At 42.0% G+C, this 18072-nt stretch overlaps 1 protein-coding gene across 6 annotated transcripts in view; it reads left to right on the top strand.

The window, feature by feature from the left end:
• Positions 1-18072, top strand: part of LOC132385332 (puromycin-sensitive aminopeptidase-like) — a 330919-nt gene that overhangs the window by 302610 nt on the left and 10237 nt on the right. For 5 of the 6 annotated variants that reach the window (XM_059957354.1, XM_059957353.1, XM_059957357.1 and 2 more), the window contains one exon: positions 6417-6524. In XM_059957354.1, coding sequence (XP_059813337.1) covers positions 6417-6524 — 108 coding nt within the window. Of the gene's footprint in view, positions 1-6416; positions 6525-18072 lie in introns of those variants that run through there. The other variant, XR_009509156.1, reaches the window with a different exon arrangement.

The following is an 18072-nucleotide window of genomic DNA, read 5'->3' as shown; positions in this document are numbered from 1 at the left end:
TGTGATGTAAATTACGTATTTAGTTCATCTGCCATCTCTGCATCTCTCATTACAATATCTCCAGGTCTTGATTCTCTTTTACCCTTCATATATTTAAAAAACCTTTTAGTATCTTTTATATTAGTCACCAGCTTCCTTTCTTAATCTTTTTCTTCCGAATGACCTTCTTAGTTTCCTTCTGCAAGTTTTTAAAAACTTCCCAATCCTCTGTCTTCCCACTAGCTCTGATTTCCTTGTATGCCCTCTCTTTTGCTTTTACTTTGGCTCTGACTTCACTTGTCAACCATGGTACTGTCATTCTTCCCTTTGAAAATTTCTTCTTATTTGGAATTTATCTGTCTTGCATTCCCCTCATTTTTTGCAGGAACTCCAGGCATTGCTGCTCTGTTGTCCTTCCTGCTAGCGTCCCTTTCCAGTCAACTTTGGCCAGATCCCCTCATATGCTATTGTAATTTCCTTTATTCTACTGAAATACCGACATATTGGATTTTATTTTTTTCCCTCTCAAATTTCAAAGTGAACTCGGATCATATGATCACTGTATCCTAATGAGTACTTAACCTTAAGCTCTCTAATCATCTCCAGATCATTGCTTAACACCCAGCACGGCCGATCCCCTAATGGGCTCAGCAACAATCTGTTCTAAAAACCCATCCCTTAGACATTCTACAAATTCTATCCCCTGAGGTCCAGTACTGTATAACCATTTAACAATTACAGCAAGGAAACAGGCCATCTCAGCCCTTCTAGTCCGTGCTGAACGCTTACTTTCACTGAGTCCCGCTGGCCGGCACTCAGCCCATAACCCTCCATTCCTTTCCTGTCCATATACCTATCCAATTTTACTTTAAATGACAATACAGAGCCTATTTCTACTGGAAGCTCATTCCACACAGCTACCACTCTCTAAGTAAAGAAATTCCCCCTCATGTTACCCTTAAGCTTTTGCCCTCAACTCATGTCCTCTTTTTTGAATCTCCCCTACATTCAAAGGAAAAAGCCTATCCATGTCAACTCTATCCGTCCCCCTCATAATTTTAAGTACCTCTATCAAGTCCCCCCTCAAAGTCCTATGCTCCAAAGAATAAAGCCCTAACTTGTTTAACCTTTCTCTGTAACTTAAGTGCTGAAACCCAGGTAACATTTTGCAAAATCTTCTCTGTACTCTCTCTAATTTGTTGACATCTTTCCTATAATTTAGTGACACAATACTCTTAAATTTGGCCTTACCAATGCCTTCTACTTACCTGTTTTTCCTAATCCACTTTCATATTAAAATCCCCCGATGATTATTATGACACTGTAGCGGTGTGCTACACGCAGCGCTAAAATTACGACACGGAGTCGGTAACTGCAGTCGAAGGAAAAACTTTATTCGAAATCTTCAGCCTCACTTTTAAGCCTCCCTCAACCTGCCCCCCATGGCGCAGAGGCTCCAAAGCTCTGTGCTTGCAAACCCCCGTAGGCTATCTAATTGTGAGTCGGTTCGGATGTGCCAGGAAATGGGTCGCCACATAACCCGCCCCCAGAACCGGCGATACACCCCCCAATGTCCACAGTCTGGGCCAGAACCTGCTTGGGAGGTCGGCCTCTGCGCCGAGGTGCCGGAAACTCAGCCGGTTGCGTCAGGTCCACATGGGCCGGTTTGAGGCGGTCAACCTTGAAAACCTCCTCTTTCCCCCCAGCGTCCAGCACGAACGTGGACCCGTTGTTCCGGAGCACCAAAAACAGCCCCTCGTATGGCCGCTGCAGCGGTGGCCGATGCCCGCCCCTTCGTACAAACACAAACTTACAGTTCTGTAGGTCTTTGGGTACGCAGGTCGGGTGCCGCCCGTGCTGTGAAGTGGGTATGGGGGCCAGGTTACCGAGCTTCTAGCGTAGTCTGCCCAGGACTGCTGCGGGATCTTCCTCTTGCCCCCTTGGGGCTGGTAGGAACTCCCCGGGGACGACCAGGGGCACGCCGTATACCAACTCGGCCGACGAGGCGTGCAGGTCGTCCTTGGGCGCTGTGCGGATGCCGAGTAGTACCCAGGGAAGCTCGTCCGCCCAGAGTTGACGGAGGTGGGACAGATGCTCCTGACGACTGCTGCTGGCTATGAGGATGTCATCCAAATAGATGAACGCGAAGTCCAGGTCCCGTCCCACCGCGTCCATTAACCGCTGGAACGTCTGTACGGCATTTTTCAGGCCGAACGGCATGCGGAGGAACTCAAAAAGGCCAAATGGGGTGATGAGAGCCGTTTTGGGAACGTCGTCAGGATGCATCGGGATTTGATGGTACCCTCGGACAAGGTCTACCTTGGAGAAGATCCGTGCGCCGTGCAGGGTTGCTGCAAAGTCCTGAATGTGCGGCACAGGGTAGCGGTCCGGTGTGGTAGCCTCGTTCAGCCTGCAGTAGTCGCCGCACAGTCTCCAGCCCCCCGTCGCTTTGGGCACCATGTGCAGGGGGGAGGCCCATGGGCTGTCGGACCGCCAGATGATCCCCAATTCCTCCATCCTCTGGAACACCTCCTTCGCCAGTCGGAGCTTGTCCGGGGGAAGCCACCGAGCGCGGGCGTGGAGGGGTGGTCCCTGGGTCGGGATGTGGTGCTGTATGCCGTGCCTGGGCATGGCCGCTGTGAACTGCGGTGCCAGAACCCATGGGAAATCCGCCAGGACCCTGGTGAAGTCGTTGTCGGACAGCGTGATGGAGCCGAGGTGAGGGGCTGGCAACTGGGCTGCACCCAGGAAGAACGTCTGAAAGGTCTCAGCGTGGACCAGTCTCTTCCTGGGCAGGTCGACAAGTAGGCTGTGAGCCTGCAAAAAATCCGCACCCAGAAGCGGTTGGGCTACGGCGGCCAGAGTGAAGTCCCACGTGAACTGGCTGGAGCCGAACTGTAGCTGCACCTGACGGGTGCCATAGGTCCTTGCTGTGCTGCTATTCACGGCCCTCAGGGGGGGACCCGGTGCCCTGCTGCGGGTGTCGTAACTCGTCGGAGGTAAAACGCTGATCTTAGCCCCAGTATCGACCAAAAACCGGCGTCCCGACCTTCTATCCCACACATACAGGAGGCTATCCCGATGGCCAGCCGCCGTAGCCATCAGCGGCGGCTGGCCCTGGCGTTTCCCGGGAACTTACAGGGCGGGCGACAACAGCGGGCTTCTGCGCCCCACCGCTGGTGGTAGAAGCACCAGTGTTCATTGGGCCGGGGGTTGGCGGGCTCTGCGGCCGGGCCTGGACTGGTTTGCTGCCGGGAGCGTGGCTGGGAGATCTGTGCGATGGACGCCCCGCTCACCTTTTTGGCGTTCCTCAGCAGGTCCGCCCGGGCTGCCACCTTCTGGGGGTCACTGAAATCCACGTCAGACAGCAGCAGGCGTATGTCCTCGGGCTGCTGCTCCAGGAATGCCTGCTCAAACATGAGGCAGGGTGTGTGTGTGTCGGCGAGAGACAACATCTCATTCATTAAAGCCGATGGAGGTCTGTCGCCCAAGCCATCCAGGTGCAGTAAACGGGCAGCCCGCTCGCGCCGTGAGAGTCCGAAAGTCCTGAGGAGCAGGGCTTTGAATTCTGTGTACTTGCCGTCTGCCGGGGGCGACTGTACGAACTCCGCGACCTGGGCCGCTGTGTCCTGGTCGAGGGAGCTCACCATGTAGTAGTAGCGGGTGTCTTCTGAGGTGATCTGGAGAACGTGGAATTGGGCTTCGGCTTGCTGGAACCATAGGTTCGGGCGCTGTGTCCAGAAACCCGGCAGTTTCAACGAAACCGCATGAACAGAGGCGGCATCGGTCATTTCTGGTCCAAAAATCGTTTGGACTGTTGGGGTCACCAATTGTAGCAGTGTGCTACATGCAGCGCTAAAATTACGACACGGAGTCGGTAACTGCAGTCGAAGGAAAAACTTTATTCAAAATCTTCAGCCTCACTTTTAAGCCTCCCTCAACCTGCCCCCCCATGGCGCAGAGGCTCCAAAGCTCTGTGCTCGCAAACCCCCGTAGGCTATCTAATTGTGAGTCGGTTCGGATGTGCCAGGAAATGGGTCGCCACAACACTGCCTTCCTGACACACCTTTTCTATCTCCTGCTGTAATTTGTAATCCACATCCTGGTTGCTGTTTTGGAGGCTTGCATACAACCGCCATTTGGGTCCTTTTACCCTTGTCATTTCTTAACTCAACCCATAGAGACTCTACACCTTCCAATTCTATGTCATCTCTTTCCATTTATTTAATATTATTTCTTAAACACAGGGCCACACCACCCTGCTGCCTACTAACCTATCTTTCTGATACACTGTATATCCTTGGATGTTCAGCTCCCTGTGACAGCCAAGTTTCACAAAATTATTTTTGCCGATCTGCAGCCGAATTTCAAGATCGACTATTTTATTCTTTATGCTGCATGCCTTCAAATATTACACTTTCAGTCCAGCATTTGTGTGTTCTGTTTTAGTTGTATCTCATCTCTGTTGCCCTGTAACTCATGCCTCTGGCTGTGATTATGCTTCATCTTCTGTCTGTCCTTTTTATAATGTTCGTTGTATGTTATCTTTGATTTATTTTTGTTTTCCCCTTCCTCAACTTTGTCAATCTGGTTCCTATCCCTTTGCCAAATTAGTTTAAACCCTCTCTGACAGCTCTTTTACTTGTTGCTTAAGAGGGCAAATTATATGGACTGTTGCTCAATGGCTTGAAGATTTTTCCAATGTTGAAAATGTGATGAGGGGTGTGGGAGTTGTAACATGCGGATTGTTCACCAAGTCATTCAGCATTTCTGAAGAAGTCAGTTATGCTATCAGTCAAGTTATTTAATAGATGCTACAATCATGATGAACTTGGAGTTCAGTCACTAACATTCTGGCTAGACAGTGAACAGATTCCTTTGTACTTACCTACAAATTCAACTGTACTTGTTCGGCCACTTAAGAAAGCAAACTGTACTTTGAAGTAAATTCTGAATATATTATGCCCATGAACTGTCTTTTTTTTTAATCGGCAAATCATTAATTAAAAATAAGAAAATTTTAAATCATTAGACAGAAAAGGAGACCAAATTCTACAGATGCTGGAAATCTAGAACAGCGTTCATAAAATGCTGGAGGAACACAGTAGGTCAAGCAACATCTATGGAGTGGAATAAACAGTCATCATTTTGGGCTGCTTCTTTATCAGGGTCTTGGTCTGAATAGGAGATCATGAGATTTTCATACAGAATGCCATAATAGATCATGACAGAAACTAAATTTGTACAGCATTCAGAAGGTTAGGAGGGAAGGGCAGCAGGTGGAGGCTGAGGGTAGATCTTTAAGGACCAAGTAAAGTGCTAATCAGCAGTTGGCCTTTGTGTTTGTGACAATTGAACTGTATCAGGTCTTATCTCAGTGTTTTCCAATGACTCACAGTTCCCTTTGGCAACTCCATGGTTCATCTTCCTAATAAATGGAATATAAATATTCAACTGCCAAAATAATGGGAAATGTTAGGGAAGATGATCAGATGTAGATGATGGAAGTTTTTAGGATTGTTAAGATGTAAATTGCGTTGACCTTCATTAGTTCATGCGCTATAAGGTAATAGTAGGAGAATGTATGGTGAGGAGGCCAAGGCACCCGAAACACTAGATGAAAACATCTCTGCTCCTGAGACCAAGCAGTCCAATGCTGAGTAACACCAGCTCAGCATCTTTACTAATTTTGTCATCAAATGGAAGACCATCAAAGTCAAATTCCAGCAATAATAAGAAAAATAAGCTTTCAACACTAATAGAGGTCTGCAGTGCTTGCATATAGTTGACCAGATACCAGAATGTTTTACACAGTAAACCGCATGGTTTCCTAACCTTTCCTGAAACAGCTTTTTGGAACTGACTTAAATCATATTTTTGTAGATGGTCTATTTTCCTTTTACTTCAAATGGTTTTAGCTTTATTTGATATCCGGTCAATTTGAATCTTCGAAATAGCTGTTTTTAATTTGTACAGCCGAGCATCTAATAAAAGTCCGAAAGAACACCAATAAAAAAAATTGCAGATCTATAAAACTTATGTTAGACCACACTTGGAGTACTGTGTTCATTTCTATTTGCCTCATTATATGAAGGATATAGAGGTTTTAGAGAGGGTGCTGAGGAGATTTACCAGGATGCTTCTTGAATTAGAGAGCATGTCTTACAAGGAAAAATTAGGGCTTTTCTCTTTGGAACAAAGGTTTATGAGAGGTGAGAAAGCTGATGAGGCATAGATCAGATGGACAACCAGAGACTTTTTCCCAGAGAGGAAATGGCTAATACAGGATAATTGATAACTCCAGTTTCCTATTCCTACTTAATCCCGTTTTGCTTCAGCAAAAGCGCTTCTCATGAATGGAAATTATGAACAGATAAAATATAGCACTCTCACATCTACAGTTTTGTAACTTAACTGAGTACTATTTTATTTTACAGCTGCATAAACAAGCAGATCTCCAGGAGGAGAAGGTTCGAATTGAAAAATTACTGGGCGCCATTTCACATCCTGACCTTATTCAGAAGGTTTTAACCTTTGCTATGTCGGTATGTTATTTCTTTCTAACTGTCAAAATTTAACTTCATTTCACTTGTGCATTAACTTCCAAGAAGTTCAGACAATGCAAAGGCAAAAAGGAGCACTTGGATCACATGGAATTTAAATGTTTGAGAGTCCTCTCAAAAGTTTGTGGAATCTTTAGCAACTTCCATCTTCCCTTCCATTTGAAATTAGCTCTGTGCTTCATAAATAGTGCATCCTATGTTTGTTGTGTACCAGCTGTGATTTGCGGCACCTTCTCTATTTTTTATTCATTTTATGGGTGATACAGTCAGATCTGCATAGTATCTTTTTGTAGTTCGCTTTTTTATTATTCCCTCAAAAATTAAGTCTTCTTTTCTCCATGCCTGATACTTTGCTGCTATATGCTGCAACTGTTTCAGAGACATGTTTCATTGAGATGTTTATTTTATATGTTTTTGTCATAAATTCATGATAGTTTGTTCATACGGCTGTAAAAAAGGATTAAAAATATAATAAATAAGATGTTAAAAAAAGTTAACATTGATCAAAAAAGGTGTTTAAAACATATCACCTTAAAATATTTTTAAGAACTTTGTGCTGTTTATGGAAGGTTGTAGTGATTCACCCAGGGAGAACGTCTGGAAAGTCTTAGCATGTACCTTGCAAGTCGACCAGCAGGCTGTGAGCTCGCAAGAAGTCCACTCCCAGGAGTGGTTGGGCCACCGCCGCCAGTGTGAAGTCCCACGTGAACCGGCTGGCATCGAACTGCAGCTACACTGTGCGGGTGCCGTAGGTCTGCTGTTTGCAGCCCTCAGAGTGGGCCCTGGCTTCCTGTTGCGGGTGTAGTACCCCATCAGGGGCAAGATGCTGATTTCCGCTCCAGTGTCGACCAAGAAGTGGCGTCCCGACTGTTTGACCCAGACGTACAAGAGGCTGTCCTGGTGGCCAGCTGCCATAGCCATTAGTAGCACTTGGCCCTGACCTTTGTAGGGCGGGTGACAACGACGGGCTTCTGTGCCCCACTGCTGGTGGTAGAAACACTGTCCTCCTCACTCCTGCCTGTGTGCTGTGTGTGCCCCCCTGCCGCGTGGCCTGGTAATCTAACCGACGGATGCCACACTCTCCCTCTTAGCTTTCCACAGCACGTCTGCCTGGGCCGCCACCTTCTGGGGTCACTGAAATCTGAGTCGGCCAGCAGCAGATGTATGTCCCCGGGCAGTTGCTCTAGGAACACTTGCTCTAATATGAGGTAGGGCTTGTGTCCGTCAGCCAGGGCCAGCATCTCGTTCATCAATGCTGACGGCAGCCTGTCTCTCAAACCGTCCAAGTGAAGCAGGCGGGCACCCCGCTCATGCCGTGAGAGGCCAAAGGTCCCAATGAGCAACACTTTGAATGCTTCATATTTGCCTTCTTCCGGGGGCGATTGTATGAAATCCGCAACCTGGGCGGCTGTCTCCTGGTCAAGGGCGCTCACCACGTGGTAGTAACGCGTGGAATCAGAAGGTATCTGCCGAATCTGGAACTGGGCTTCTGCTTGGCTAAACCACACGCGTGGTCGCAGCGTCTAGAAAGTCGGCAGTCTTAGCGAAACTGCGTGAACAGATGAAGAGTCGGTCATCTTTGGTCCAAATCCTTTTGGACCATCAGGGTCACCAGTGTAGCGATGTACTACATACAGAGCTAGAGACAACGACACACAGTTGGTAAGTCGTTTCGAGACTAGTTTATTCAAACCGTGACCCTGGCATTTAATCACTAGCGCCTGCCCTCTCTGGCGGAAATGATGTCAGAGGTGCATTACCAAAGTCTCCCCCCGCGCTGGCTATTCGCCTGCGCAGAAAGTGGGTTGCCACAATGTTTTATTTAATGTAGAGTGTAACAGGTCACATGACCAGAGTTTAGTAAGAGCATGACTGTGGCATTATGGGTCAGAACCAACATGGAAGCAGAGAAAGACGCACGGTCAAAGTAACCATATTCTGCATGTATTCCAAGAGGCACGCACGGTAATTGTTTTAATTTGTTTTGTATTGTGTATAATGTTGTTGATGTGCCTTACATGGACAGTGTGATACGTTTTCAGTGATTTTATTTGTCTTCGCACACTTCTATTATGCTAATGTGTTTTGGGCCTGTTTATTGACGGACACTAGCTTGAGAGACTTTAAAAGATGGAGAGATGTATATTTCAAACCTTTTATGACCTTTATTTTCTTGTAGCTTTCACAGTGTCTACTGAAGAAAGAGAAATAAAAATACATCTTCAAGAATATCTGTATGATGCATGGCCATTATTTCATTGGACTACTGTAATTACATTTGCCTTTCAGGAATATTTTTCCTGACTTTAAGACTACAGAACCATTGTCATCAGCTTGGTAAATCATTCTTGAGTCTGTGATAATTGCACTTATTCAATATGAGAAGGATTGAAACATTCAAATAAAAAAGATTGTGCACCATCACTTCCCACATGTTTTTCATTTGTGCATCACATAGCTGCGCAATTATACATAACCTCACTGTGCGAAGTCTCCTCTCCAGCCTCTGCTTGCACGCTCAACAAGCCCTATACAGCAAGATTTCTGAACAGCAGACACAAACCGTCATAGTCAAGGAGAGTTCAGCCTTGCTCTAAGCCTTTCTTTCTGTGATCAAATCTTCCATAATCATGGAGGTTTGGTAATTTAACTAGATATCAGATAGGTTAAGTTGATCAGCTAGAAGGAGATTAAACCACTATCAGCCATCTCCCACCTATGTAGGAACTCTAATGGCATCAGCAAAAATGACAGCTGGTTCTTCATTTAGTCCTTGTTACATCAGTCATATGGAAGAATCTTTACTGATATATATCGCTGGTGTTAATTACTCAAGTTCAAAGCTGTTTCCTTTTTTGAAAATCTTCTTTAATAATAAAAAAGATCATGTTGATGATATAACTGTCCTGCAGCTCTGAACTCTAAAGTTGGATTTCCTTTCAGAACGTACTGCTGTAGTGCCCAATATTCTTATCCCACCATTGTTCAGGCCACTTTGTCTTACACAAATTTGATTTAAAACTCATCTAGTTTATTCAAGAGTAAAAACTACCCCCCATCTACCAATGGTTTCCCATTTTAAACAAATAAAACAGAATGACATCTAAGCTAGGATCACCTGCACCCCCCTAACTACCCCCCAACCTCTGATATACACGTTGTAAATGGCTGATCTGCTCAGGGGCCTAAACCACAGTTTTTCTGTGACTCTTTCCCTGTTGTGAGGGTGCAACATTCTCAGCCATAGTATTCTCTATGAATGGCCCAACAAGATGAGATGATTGGCTTACAGGAGATGCGTTTGTTGGGGGTGTGAGCAAACAACACGTTGAACAGAGTAAATCAAAGGCAAATTAGTAGTGTTGGAAACTCGACTTATGTGATTACCTTTTTTCTGTTATTCCGGCTTAGTTACATTAACATGAATATGCTGGATCTGCAAGATTTTTATTGTCATATCTTGTTGAGATTTATAGATGGTTGAATAATACAATAATACCTGGAGATTGCAAACTCAGCCAGCTCCATCACTGACACCAAGGACATCTTCAAAAGGTGGCATCTGTCAACCCATAACCTAGGATATGCTCTCTTCTTATTGCTATCATCAGGGAAGAGGTAAAGAATCTGAAGAAACACACTCAATGTTTTAGGAACAGTTTCTTCTCCTCTGGCTTCAGATTTCTGTATGGAAAATGAACCATCCATAAACACTACCTCAATTTTTTACAATACTTTATTTTAATTTAATGTGGTCTGTAGTTTACTATGTATTGCATTGCATTGCTGCTGCAAAACAACAAATTTCATGACATTTGCTGATGATATTAAACCTGATTCTCCTTTGGTCCTTGTTTTTGATGTCAGTTTAAATCATACATTTTTACAAAAAAAAAATCTGTTGAATACATCTTACTACCACTATACACCATTGGGCCCCTTGTAGTTGAAAATAGATCTATATCACAATATACAATGCTGAAATCCATTTTCCTGGTTCCAGTGACATCATCATTGAGAATGGAAGCTTAAGTCACTAGCTCCTCTGGAAAAACGTGTATTAAGTCCCGTTAACCCATCAAATATAATATTTTTTAAAAAATATTTGAACTGAAAAGTGGGGCAAGAATGGGGAAAAAGAATGGAAATAAAAAAACAACACTGCTGAGCCTGTAGCCGAGAGGAGTGCAGCGAATGGCTCTCCTACCCAACTTTGTGCTAGCGAGGCGGACGCTGCGCCTCATTCAGGCGAAGCGGCAAATATGATCGAAATTCTGAGAGAGAGAGGGAGTTCCAGAAAGGTATAAAGCACCAGCTACATGATATTAAGTCAAAGCTTGCCAACATCAATCAAAAAAAAGCGGTGACAGAGACTCAAATTGAGAAGTTGGAAGATTGCGTTCAAAATGTGGAACCAATACTGAGTATGACAATAAAAATATTAAATCATCAAGAAGGTAAACTGCTTGACCTGGAGGGAAGATCATGGCTGAAAAATATCAGAATATCCAACGATGTTCCTGAAGAAGCGGAGGGCTCGTCTATGATGGAATTTGTTGGAAAGTTGCCAAGGGACGCGCTGGAGCTTCCCTCAACTATGGAGCTGGAAATCGAGAGAACGCATCATGCGCTAGTCCGGAAGTCTACCCAAGCTAAGCCACGCTCAATAACAATTAAATTCCTTTGCTAAAATACCAAGGCAGAGACTACGAAGGGCCTGGGGTAAGAGGGTGTTTTAAGGCGATAATATATTTTGATCAAGATTACGACACCCCCCCCCCACCCCCAGGGTCCTGTGGAAACTTAAAGAATACTCTGAAGTAAAGCAAGTACTAAAGCAAAAAGATTTCAAACTCCATACCCTGCTAAACTTCAAGTGTTTTATGAAGACAGGACGCGGTTGTACCAGACAATGGAAGAGGCGACTAAAGACATGAAGGCCAGAGGGTTGCCCGTCAGCATGATCAAACCAAGGGAAAGCCTGGCTGAGGAATTATCCCGCTTCTCTTGGGAAATAGTGTGGGAATCGAGAAGGCAGGAGACGGGAGGAGGCTGAGAGAACTATATCAGGAAGAGGCCAGGAGTTTCCTAAAGACAGTCCTCACCCCCTTCAGAAGAGCCATAAGGTTTGGCTAACTTTAAAAATGTTGAGAAGCTAAACGGAAGCAAAAGTACACGGTGATATACCTATCTCGAGAAGTACTTATTATAATGTGGATTTTATATTACTTAGTTGTTATTCTTTATTCGTTCACTTACTCCTTTTTCCCCACCAAAATGAGAATATATATGTGATACATATATATGTGTATGTGTGTGTGTATGTATAGGAGGAGTACACGGAAATCTTTTCGGTGTAATGGATTTGTTCACTGACTTTTATGAATACTGCAATGGGGACCCTCAACTCACACAAGTAGGAGGGGTTATCCCCCACAGCTAGACATTTCCTCTAGCTCAACGCAGGGTCATCTATTAGAGACCTCAGCCTTGGAATCACATGTTCATTGCCATTTTTGTTATTATTTGCATTTCTTGGTTCTTATTTATTCAGGGAGTAGATCGATTTAAGTTTTATTCTGCTAATTTCAATGATACATTGACAGATAAATACAGATGGCTAAGGACAAAGTAAAATTCATTTATTTTAAAGTCAATGGGCTATTAAATCCAATCAAACGTAATAGAATTTTATCCAAAATGAAAAAAGAACAAGCCCATGTAGTATATTTACTTAAATAAGTGATAATGAGCATAGAAAACTAAAGAGAATGGGCTTCACTAATTTGTTTTTCTCCCCATATAAATCAGGACATAGGAGAGGAGTTGCTATTCTTATCTCAAGTAAGCTACATTTTGAGAAAGTATTCAAAATGGGAGATAAAGAGGGCAGATATATTCTGGTAAGGGGAATATAGACAGCAATTCAGTTACTCTATTGAATATATACGCACCCCCGAGAAAGGATATTGGTTTCTTTCAGAAAATTACTGATATTATGGTAGCGGAAACAGAGGTCTCCTGGTATGTGGGGAGACTTAAATTTATAATTACAACCAAACTTAGACTATTTCATAACATTTGGAAAAGACAGAAACAAAATAAACCACCTGTGGAATTGGGACAATAGATGTAAGTGACCATGCACCTATATATTTATCTGTTGATTTTGACCTACAACCAAAGAATACTATTTGGAAACTAAATTCAAGTCGACTCAATGATCCGTACTTTAAGGAACAAATTAAAAAAGAAATTGGTCTCTACTTAGAATTTAATGATAATGGAGAGGTTTCGTCTCTCATTTTATGGGATACTCTGAAGGCGGTCTTAAGAGAGAAAATTATAGCGATATCTTCATATAAGAAAAAAATAAGGAATAGAACATTAGAGGAATTACAAAATAGGCTGAAGGAACTAGAGAAAAACACAAATTGTACTGGGCTCAGGATACGTTAGGGGAAATTAAAAGAAATTGTAATGAAATAGGAATGAAATAAATGAAATCAAGAACAAAAATTTAAAAAATAAACTAAGTGCTTTTGAAGTGTTTTACAAAGCTGTATATTCCAAAGTTCCAAGAGGAAGCATAACCCAAATTGACACCTTCTTGAATTCTCTAGAGTTACCCACTTTAAGTGAAGAACAAAATAGAACAATGACTGCTGACATAACTGATGTTGAATTAAAAGCTGCAATTAGTAGGCTTAAATTAAGCAAGTCACCAGGATCAGATGGTTATACGACAGAGTGGTACAAAGAATTTAAAAATGAGTTAATTCCTGTTTTACTCCCCACACTGAACTGGGCTCTAAAAAAGGCACAAATGCCACCCAGTTGGAAGCAAGCAATAATCTCAGCTATACCGAAAGAAAGCAAGAATAAAATGGAATGCGGGTCATTTAGACCAATATCCATTCTTAATGTAGATTATAGGTTATTTACCTCCATCATGGCCAAACGATTAGAGGAGTTTCTACCCATACTGATACGTAACGATCAGACAGGTTTTATACGACAATGCCAGACACAAGACAATATACGAAGGACACTTCACATTATGGATCATATACAAAAAAATAAAATCGAAGCAAAAGTAATAAGCATGGATGCTGAAAAAGCATTTGATTCGGTTAATTGGAATTTTCTTTACATGGTTTTACTTAGATTTGGTTTCCAAGACACAATTATTAAAACTATACGGACACTATATGACAATCCTACTGCTAGGATTAAAATCAATGGATATTTATCAAATAGTCTTATCCTAGAAAGTGCCCGAAACAGGGTTGTGCATGGTCACCGCTACTCTTCGCGTTATATCTGGAACCATTATCTCAATACATCAGACAAAATGAAGATGTCAGGGGAATTACTATTGAAGGGACAGAGCATAAATTGGCTTGTTATGCGGATGACATTTTGATCTATCTAGGGTAACCCAACATGCTCATTGCCTAAATTGATGCAATCCTTTGAACAATATGGTCAATTATCAGGATACAAGATCAACATAGATAAAACCAAATTACTTTCATATTACTATAGCCTACCAAGAGAAATTGAAAGTAGATACCTCTGGGCATGGCACACAGTGACTTTCAAATATTTAGGCATCATTATGCCAAAAGATTTGGCAAAATTATTAGAATGTAATTATCAGCCTTTATATAAAAAATTATGCAAGTTATGGCAAGGTGGAACCTGATTCCTTTTTTCAGACTCAGTTCAAGGATTGAGTCTATTAAAATGAATATACTGCCCAGACTGTTCTATCTCTTTCAGACCCTACCAATAGAGATTAATCAAAATCAATTCAGTAAATGGAACAAGATGCTATCAAGGTACATTTTGGTACGCTTTACTATAAGTGGTATACTTTGGAAGAACAAACTCCAAGGAGGTGTACAAAGTAAATGGCAGGATACTTGTTAGTGTGGAGGAGCAGAGGGATCTGCGGGTACACGTCCACAGATCCCTGAAAGTTGCCTCACAGGTAGATGGGGTAGTTAAGGAAACTTATCAGGTGTTAGCTTTCATAAGTCGAGGGATAGAGTTTAAAAGACGTGATGTAATGATGCAGCTGTATAAAATTCTAGTTAGGCCACACTTGGAGTACTGTGTCCAGTTCTGGTTGCCTCACTATAGGAATGATGTGGAAGCATTGGAAAGGGTACAGAGGAGATTTATCAGGATGCTGCCTGGTTTAGAGAGTATGGATTATGCTCAGAGATTAAGGGAGCTAGGGCTTTACTCTTTGGAGAGAAGGAGGATGAGAGGAGACATGATAGAGGTGTACAAAATATTAATAGACAGAGTGGACAGCCATCACCTCTTCCCCAGGACACCACTGCTCAGTACAAGAGGACATGGCATAAGATAAGGGGAGGGAAGTTCAAGGGGGATATTAGAGGAAGGTTTTTCACTCAGAGAGTGGTTGGTGCGTGGAATGCACTGCCTGAGTCAGTGGTGGGGGCAGATACGCTAGTGAAATTTAGAGACTAGTAGACAGGTATATGGAGGAATTTAAGGTGGGGGGTTATATGGGAGGCAGGGTTGGAGGGTCGGCACAACATTGTGGGCCAAAGGGACTGTAATGTGCTGTACTGTTCTATGTTCTATATTTGACAGGGTAAAAGGCCTAGAGTTCGTCTCAAAACTTTGCAATTAGCAAAGGAAAAGGGGGAATGGGGCCTACCTTCTCTTAGAGATTACTATTTTGCAGCACAGTTGAGAGCTGTGATATGTTGGTGCAACCCATCATATGACGCTCAATGGAAAAACATTGAGGAGTGGGTACTTCCCATCTCTATACAAGCAATTTTGGCTGATAACAACCTGCAAAGGTACATAAATACTATTTGTAACCCATGGCTGAAATTGACTCTTAAAAAATGGAAAACTACTATAAAAGAATATAATCTAGAGGGAGATCATGCAGTTCTTAAATGGTATGCATATGACTCGGATTTTACACAAATAAATTGGATGCTAGATTTAAGGACTGGACAGCTAAAGGAATAATGGTTCTTTGCAACATAATGAAAGAAGGAACACCAGTTTTGAAATGCTTAAAGAGAAACACTTATTAGAAAATCAAGGTTTTTATCAGTATTTACAGATGCGACAATATGTTAATAAGATGCTTAAAAATGTAACCAAGGCAAGTACATGCTTGATAGAGCTATTTAAAAAAGCATATAATTCAGATAATGGTAGTAGAATCATTTCAAGCATGTATAAGGGGTTGTCAAATCTTAAAACACATTTGACTTCATACATTAAAACAAAATGGGAGAAGGAAGGAGGGATAATTATATCTGAGGAAGAATGGACAATAATATGGAGGTATCAATGGAAGTGTACCAGTTCACAGAAATGGAGGGAGTTTGGACAGAAAAACTTAATAAGATATTTTATTACACCCTCTCAGAAATCCCATTATGATAGTAACTTCCCTGTTTGCTGGAGAAATTGTGGGAATCAAAATGCAAATCATTATCATATTTTTTGGGACTGCCTGTTATCAAAAACTATTGGAGGGGGATACACAATCAAGGCATCTTTAAATGTGAAATACCCTTGGAGAGTAAGACCATATATTTTGGATATATAACTCAAGAATGGTTGAAAAGAGATTTAATGAATATACTGTTGGTGGCTGGTAAAAAGACTCTTACTAGGAAATGGTTATCACAGGAGAGCCCAACTTTAAATGCATGGATGGAAATTACAATGGACATTTACAAAATGGTGAAGATAATAGCATCTGTTAATCATAAGCTGAAACAATTTGATTCATACTGGGAAAAATGGTTTGACTACATAATGCCTCATAGGCCTGATTTTATTCTCACAAATCAATGAATCTGTTGTAAAAAAAAAGATCACTCCCTACTTGTACATAGTTTTTTCCTTTTGCTTGTTTTTTCTTTCCACTCTTTTCTGTAAGTGTATACCTCAGATAAATACTTTGCGGAGATTTGTGATATATATGATTACATGATATCTATGTACAATATCTGAAATACATCTTATGGAAATGTTTGATGATGAACTTCAATAAAAAATAAATTACAAAAAAAAGATCAATTTTCCTGTGAGCATTCACTTTGACTCACAATGCTCTGACTTTGGGAAAGAGCAGAACTTAATAGTGTAAATCCTTCCTAGGCTTCTAGCCAGGTATAAATGTCCAATATAACCGATGTTTCAATAACAAACTCTGGCAGTTTTCTCAAAAATGATACCTGGGCATATCTAGTCCGGTGCTGTTGATACCCCTTGTGGCCCATCCTTCCTGATTGTTAGTCCTCATTGAATCAGGATTCTGCTCTCCCATCTTGTTAGCAATCAAATACTAATTCTTACCTAGAATGAGACCTTCATCTTTGTAAAATTCACTTCCACTAATTTATTTCATTGGGTTCCTTTACCAAGTGGTCCTAAAAGCTAATAGTGCAGCATAATAGTTTGGTGCCGTTGAAGTCAATCCAATGGGCATTGCAAATGCAGTGTTCTTTTATTGCTGATTCTTCCAGGTAACACAAACAGATACACCTACTGTGCTCCTTGGTATGGGTTTCCTTAATGCACCCTGAAGATGGCAGAGTTTATCTTCAAAAAGTTGATTATAATCATTACATGTACCTTGCTGGCATCTGAGAAGAGTTATTCATCATATAGGTTGAAAAAGCACTAGATCCTTTGTGTAGTGTTTTATTTCATACTTAATATTTGGTAAATTTGTTATATATAGCAAAAAAAGATTTGACTGGCAGGTCCTGATTCTGGACATTTACTGGTTTTTTGACCAAATGAAGAGACAAATCAGAATGAAGACCTTTCCTTTTCCCAACCATTTCTCTTCACTCTTTTTTCCATTAAGAAACTAAATTGTGTACTATTAAATTACCTGATTTTAACTTTAGACTCCAACCCACTGTCAAATTACAGTAAGTGTTTGTTTTCTTGGCACATTGTTAACAATATTGTGAAGGGGAACCAAAAAGCTTAGTCAGTGGTTGAATGTAGTATTATATCGGGCTTATCTAATTATTGTTTTCTCCAAAGTTGGTCTTAGGCAGGGCTGGAATCAGGAAAGTGCTGCTGAAGCATAGCCACCAGCAATGGGGGAGAGACAAAAAAAACTTCTTTTTCTACAGTGCTGACATAACCAATGGGATCTGCTGTTATGCTGTATATGGTGGGCATGTTATGTTGGCATTGGAATGGGTGGCAACACTTGCAGTCTGCCCCCAGCATATCTTCAGGTATGCTGATTGTTAATGCAAATGACGCATTTGTGCTAAATCTGAATTTGAAAATACAGGAATACATCAGATTAGTTGAATGTCCTAAAATATATTTTAGTATTGCTATATTATAACTTGGATGAGATGGACCCCTTGTTTAATGGCATTGGTCAATGAATAAAAAGGATTTTGAATACCTGCCTTAGGCACACCTTAAACACTGACAATTGAGGAAGCATAATGCTGTTTTGGCCAGTGACCCATAAATGCATTTC

Source organism: Hypanus sabinus, chromosome Y (genome assembly GCF_030144855.1).
Source record: "Hypanus sabinus isolate sHypSab1 chromosome Y, sHypSab1.hap1, whole genome shotgun sequence".
In the NCBI taxonomy this organism is placed as follows: domain Eukaryota; kingdom Metazoa; phylum Chordata; class Chondrichthyes; order Myliobatiformes; family Dasyatidae; genus Hypanus; species Hypanus sabinus.
The sequence above is the reverse complement of the archived record's forward strand: the minus strand, read 5'-3'. Positions and strand labels throughout refer to the sequence as shown.